The following is a 5,906-nucleotide window of genomic DNA, read 5'->3' on the forward strand; positions in this document are numbered from 1 at the left end:
TTCTTCTTCTTTCTTTGTTTATTTCAGTGAAGACATTATGAATACGAATAACTCTGGAATTGGTGTGTGCATTCTCCCTTCAATTTGAAAAAAAAAAGAGTTTTCAAGGGTTTTTATGCACTTGTGTGTGTGTTTGTGTGTTTCTCTTTCTCTTCTTTATATTCGATTCTTGCAACGTTTCAAAGAGAAGAAAAAAAAAATTTTTTTAGTATTTATTGATTTATCCCACCGTGTAATTTCTTTTTTTTTTTTCCCCTACTTGCAGTTTGTTTGTTTGTTCGTTGTTCTTTCTTTTTCTTTTTTTCTCTTTGTGTTTTTTTTTTTTTGCAAATGATTCTTCTTCTTTATCATTATCTTCTCTCTTTCATATAGGTGAACTTTTTTTTTTCTTTTTCTTTATTCCTTCTCTTGCAGTTTTACTGTGTGAAAAAAGAGGAGAAGAAATAAAGAAAGAAAAAAAGACTGTACATGTGGACATATTTTTTTTTTTAAAAAAAAAAAAAGAGTAACAAAAAAAAAAGGGCTGAGAGGCGGCAAAAAGAAAAGAAAAAGAAAAAAAAGAAAGAAGAAAAGAAAGAATGAATAGTGATAAAAATCACTGTTTATGGACAATGAGCTTCAAACTCTTTGGAGGCCTGGATTGTGCAGATAATTTACTGGCGCGACTGGCAGTAGTGGCGGATCTTAATGCTGCGATAGCAACAAAGATGGCGGAGCATGTTGTTACTATCCTCTTACTTGAACCGCATAGTGACAAAAGCGAAAAGGGAAATACATTCACAAGAGATGATAACACATTAGTAACAGTAGGAGCAGGAATGATTTCTACTACTACTAGTAGTAGTAGTAGTAGTTTACTTTTACATGCCTCTGTTTCTCCGCCAAATCTCCTAACTGGGAATGATGAGAAGCCACAACAACAACAACATTATCAGGTTCATCAAACTGAACAGAATGAACTTGATATGCACAACCAGTTGTTTTTTAAACAACCGGAAATGGTAAAACTTGGAGAAGCCAAAGTAGCGCAGGCTCTTACTGCTATTCACACTATCGCAACGAACATGATAAGATTTGATGTTTCTCACAACGATGCCGTAGAGGAACTTACAGTGCTTGGACTTGATGAAGAAGTAGCGTTGGCTATTGTGGCTTCAGTTCATGCCCATCGTCATTCCATAGCCATGATATTATTGGATCAAACACCTCTCCTATCATTTGCAAACTTTGCGCTTCCATACAATGATAAAACCGTGAAATGCCCTATTGTTCAGAATGAAACTTCATTTGGTATACGTGCCTTTCTGTATGATCAAAATGGTTTAGCAGGTGGACGACGATTGTTTAATATTCAGCGGTGTAAAGAAGAGATGGATCAGAAATCGGAATCCTCCGCTGAGATGATGGTGGTGTGGAAAGTACGAGATGGAATTGAAATTCATATTCCAATACAGAAGGCACGGGCACTCTTTGCGGAACTTGTGATCGCACGGGAGATGTTGCGTCGTGCATGGAGACCATATGAAGTTGAGTGATTGGGAATTGTTGTGATATCGAGTGATGATAATAAAGTATATGAGTGAAGTAGTGTGAAAAAAAAAAAAAGAGAAAGAAAGAGATAGTGAAGTACTCTCTTTTTTTTATTTGTTTTTATTTCTTTTGTTTTTGTTTTTTTCCCAGAGTGTGTAGTACTCATTACCCTTTAACCTCTGTATTGGACTGACATTTCATTTCTCTCCCTCTATATATATATATATATATATATATATATATATATATATATNTTTTATTTGTTTTTATTTCTTTTTTTTTTTTTCCCACAGTGTGTAGTACTCATTACCCTTTAACCTCTGTATTGGACTGACATTTCATTTCTCTCCCTCTATATATATATATATATATATATATATATATATATATATATAATACTCGTATGGCAGTAGCAGTCACACAATACACACGGGTATATTGACCCCTAAAGAAAGAAAAGAAAGAAACACACAGACACACACACACTCTCGCTCGCTCTCTCTCTCCTTCTATATATATCTATATATAGATAGATATCTACCTATACATTATGAGTGTTGCTACCCCGGCGGATCGTGATCTCTTTGACCGCAGTGTGTTGGACTTTGCGACGTATGAGGAGTACCTGGACCAGCAGGTGACGCCGGAGGATCTCTTCTACCTGGGCGACCCCGACGCGGCCCGGCAGATCGTCGAGCTCGGCTACAAGGGGAAGGACTTCCTCAGCCGCGAGGAGTTCGAGGCGGCGCGGGTCCTCGCGCTCGAGGGGCCCACCCGGCGGGAGGGGGCCGGCGGGGAGGAGGGCGGCGCCGTCGTTCTCTGCGGGGCCGGCCGGCGACTGGACGACGCCCCCCTCCTCGCAGCCCTCCAGCGGCGGGAGGAACTCGTGCGGAGTGGGAAACTCGCCACGATTATTTTTCTCCGCGATATCGTGCGGGGACAGGAGGTGTCGGCGTACATTGATTACGGACATAGACTAAAGACAGAGGACTTTACAGAGTACTTTGCACGGCGTAAGAAACTCACCCCACGTCGTACAGATCTCAGCTACTATAACTGGAAGACACATACTCTATTCTATAATAATAGTCTTACGTTTCAGGTCTTGGCAGATAATGAAATGGGACTGTTGATGAAACATAAAAGAGATAGAAAGACTATTAACGTCGATCCAAGAGCCCCAACGCCGGGTGATAACAGTAACCGTACCGTTATTCATAGTCCAGAGTATGTTCAAGTCACTATTTACGATCATGTTACTCGACGAAAGAATTAGTTTCATCCTATCCCTCACAGAGAAATAACCTTCACATGGAAGAGAAATAAATATATATGTTATAGAGAGAAAGATATATATATATATCAGAGGCGTACTTTGTTTCTCTTTTGGTATTGCCATTTGCTGCTGTGATTTCATGTATATTCGAATAGACACACATACATATAGACGTATCACTTCTTGTTATATTTTGATTCTATTGTCTTGTGTGTCTTTTCTGTCTATACATATGTATGAGAGAAAAAGAGAGGAAGGAGAAGTGAGGGCAAAAAAAAAAAAGGGAAGAAGAAAGAATCAAGCTTGAGAAAAAAAGGGTTTTCTTCCTGTCGTTTAATGTGATATATTTATTTTATACATACTGTTTGCAATACTTGTGTTTGTTCGTTGTGTTGATTCATGTACAGAAAAACAAAACAGAAACGGATACGCCAACAGAAAAAAAAAAAAAAACCCAAACATTTTTTTTTTTTCTCTGTGTTTGAACCTTTACATAGAAATATATCTGAATATATATATATTTGTGATGAATATCCAATTACTTTTTTTCTTTTTCTCCCTTTTTGTCGTTATTTTTTTTTCCCCCCCTTCCCTTTTTAACCTGTTACTGTGGGGTGTGGGTTTCAAGAGATTTCACGTACAATTGAAAAATACCAAAGGAACCACAAATATTTTGGAAGAAGGGATTTAACAGTATTTTTATTGAAGCTATTCATTTTTTTTTTTTTAAAAAGAGCAAAACACAAAGGGGAGAGAAAGAAGAAATATATTAAAAAGAAAGAAAGAAAGAAAAATATATTCCCTCACACACACACACACACACACACACACATGTCGACAAAACCAACAACCTCTGGGCCTATTGCGGCACATAAAGATCATGAGGTTATTTTTGGTCATGTCGAGGGTGAAAATCGAGGGCCAAACCCCATGAACCCGCCAAGACGCCGGAATGACCCGTTATTTTGGTTGCGTGATGATGCTCGCAAAGACCCTGCAGTTATCGCCCATCTGAAACTGGAACAGGCACACTTTGAAGAGCGCACCGCAGATATTAAAGAATTTGCAGAAACTGTTTATAAAGAGCACATTTCTCATATTCAAGAAACGGATATGTCTGCACCTTATTTACATGGTTCATACATGTACTATACACGAGAAGTGAAGGGTCTCTCGTATAAGATTCACTGTCGTGTGCAAGTTGGGAAAACACCAGGAAAAGAAGGTGAAGAAGAAATTATTTTGGATGAAAATAAATTGGCTGAAGGAAAATCATTTTGTGTTGTTCATGATGTAAAACCAGCTCCACCAGAGCATAAACTTATTGCATATTCTGTAGATTACAGTGGAAATGAGGTGTACAGTATCCGTTTCTTACAAGATGGAGCTCCAGATGTGGTGGATGGGACGAATGGTGATATCATTTGGGGACCAAATGCCTCTTGTTTCTTTTATACCACGAAAGATGCGGCTCAACGTGATAATAAAATTTGGCGACATATTATGGGTCAGCCACAATCAAAAGATGTATGCCTCTATACAGAGGATGATCCACTTTTTTCTGCATTTATGGGTAAGTCTAGTGATGGTCAAACACTTCTTGTTGGTTCTGCCTCATCAGAAACAACAGAAATTCATTTATTGGATTTGCGTAATGGTAATAATCATAATGTATTGGAAACTGTTCGTCCACGTGAGAAGGGAGTACGTTATGATGTGGAACTTCATGGTACCGATACACTTATGATATTAACCAATAAAGATAAGTGCATGAATGGAAAGGTGGTTCTCACCACTCGTAGTGCACCATCTCAATGGGGAAATATTCTTCTCCCACATAGTGAAAGTGTTTTTATTGAAAATATTGCAGTCTTTAAAACGTTTGCAGTCTTTGCAGGTCGACGAGATGGACTCACTAGAATTTGGACAATGCAAACTGGAGATGATGGTTCTTTTAATGATGCTACTATGCAAGAAATAGAATTTGAGGAACCTGTATTCACCGCTAGACCTGTATTCTCACACATGAAAGAGTATCATACAGAGACCCTACGTCTCACTTACTCTTCCATGACAACTCCAACAACTTGGTTTGATTTTCATGTGGGAAAAGGAACTCGTACTTCAGTAAAAGTTCGTGAAGTTGGTGGTGGTTTTAATTCTAAAAATTATATTTGTAAACGTTGTTTTGCTTTGGCACCAGATGGGACAGAAATTCCCCTCTCTATTGTACATGATATCAATCTGGATTTAAGTAAACCACATCCTACCATGTTGTACGGTTATGGTTCCTATGGACTTTGCATAGAACCGGAGTTTGGTATTAAATATTTACCATATGTGGATCGTGGAATGATTTACGCCATTGCTCATATTCGAGGAGGAGGTGAAATGGGAAGAGCTTGGTATGAAGTGGGGGCAAAATATCTTACAAAACGAAATACATTTTCTGATTTTATTGCCAGTGCGGAGTATCTTATTGAGTCTGGGATGACGACATCCTCTCTATTGGCATGTGAGGGTCGTAGTGCGGGTGGATTATTAATTGGTGCTGTTCTTAATATGCGTCCGGATTTATTTCGAGTGGCTTTGGCAGGAGTTCCTTTTGTGGATGTGATGACAACGATGTGTGATCCAAGTATTCCACTCACAACAGGAGAATGGGAAGAGTGGGGAAACCCAAATGAATACAAATACTTTGATTATATGAACAGTTACAGTCCTATAGATAATGTACGTGCACAGGATTATCCACATCTTTTAATTCAAGCAGGATTACATGATCCTCGTGTGGCTTATTGGGAACCAGCGAAATGGGCTTCCAAATTGCGGGAACTTAAAACAGACTCTAATGAACTCTTACTTAATATGGATCTTGAGAGTGGTCATTTCTCAGCCAGTGATCGCTACAAGTACTGGCGGGAAATGGCAATCCAACAGGTTTTTGTATTGAAGCACTTGGGTGTGCGAGCTTTACTTCGGAGATGAAGTAACGAAGGGAATAGGGGAATGTGAATAAGGAAGATAAGAAGAAAAAAAGAAAAGGAAAGGAAAAAAAAAGAAAGGAGAGATGGATATAAAACTATATATATATATATAT

The 5,906-nt window shown here is 38.4% G+C and overlaps 3 protein-coding genes across 3 annotated transcripts; all 3 read left to right on the plus strand.

Moving 5' to 3' along the window:
- Positions 1-578: 578 nt before the first annotated feature.
- Positions 579-1,535, plus strand: TM35_000311280 (uncharacterized protein; the record flags this gene model as incomplete). The annotated part of the gene is made up of 1 exon (XM_029028609.1): positions 579-1,535. The coding sequence occupies one exon, from the start codon at positions 579-581 to the stop codon at positions 1,533-1,535; it is 957 nt and encodes a 318-aa protein (XP_028880008.1).
- Positions 1,536-2,080: 545 nt separating this feature from the next.
- On the plus strand, positions 2,081-2,806 carry TM35_000311290 (putative: flagellar/basal body protein; the record flags this gene model as incomplete). Its single annotated transcript, XM_029028610.1, has 1 exon — positions 2,081-2,806. The coding sequence occupies one exon, from the start codon at positions 2,081-2,083 to the stop codon at positions 2,804-2,806; it is 726 nt and encodes a 241-aa protein (XP_028880009.1).
- An 831-nt stretch (positions 2,807-3,637) lies between these two features.
- On the plus strand, positions 3,638-5,794 carry TM35_000311300 (Oligopeptidase B; the record flags this gene model as incomplete). Its single annotated transcript, XM_029028611.1, has 1 exon — positions 3,638-5,794. The coding sequence occupies one exon, from the start codon at positions 3,638-3,640 to the stop codon at positions 5,792-5,794; it is 2,157 nt and encodes a 718-aa protein (XP_028880010.1).
- Between the last annotated feature and the right edge of the window lie 112 nt (positions 5,795-5,906).

This window comes from Trypanosoma theileri (assembly GCF_002087225.1).
Source record: "Trypanosoma theileri isolate Edinburgh chromosome Unknown TM35_Tth_31_V1, whole genome shotgun sequence".
In the NCBI taxonomy this organism is placed as follows: domain Eukaryota; phylum Euglenozoa; class Kinetoplastea; order Trypanosomatida; family Trypanosomatidae; genus Trypanosoma; species Trypanosoma theileri.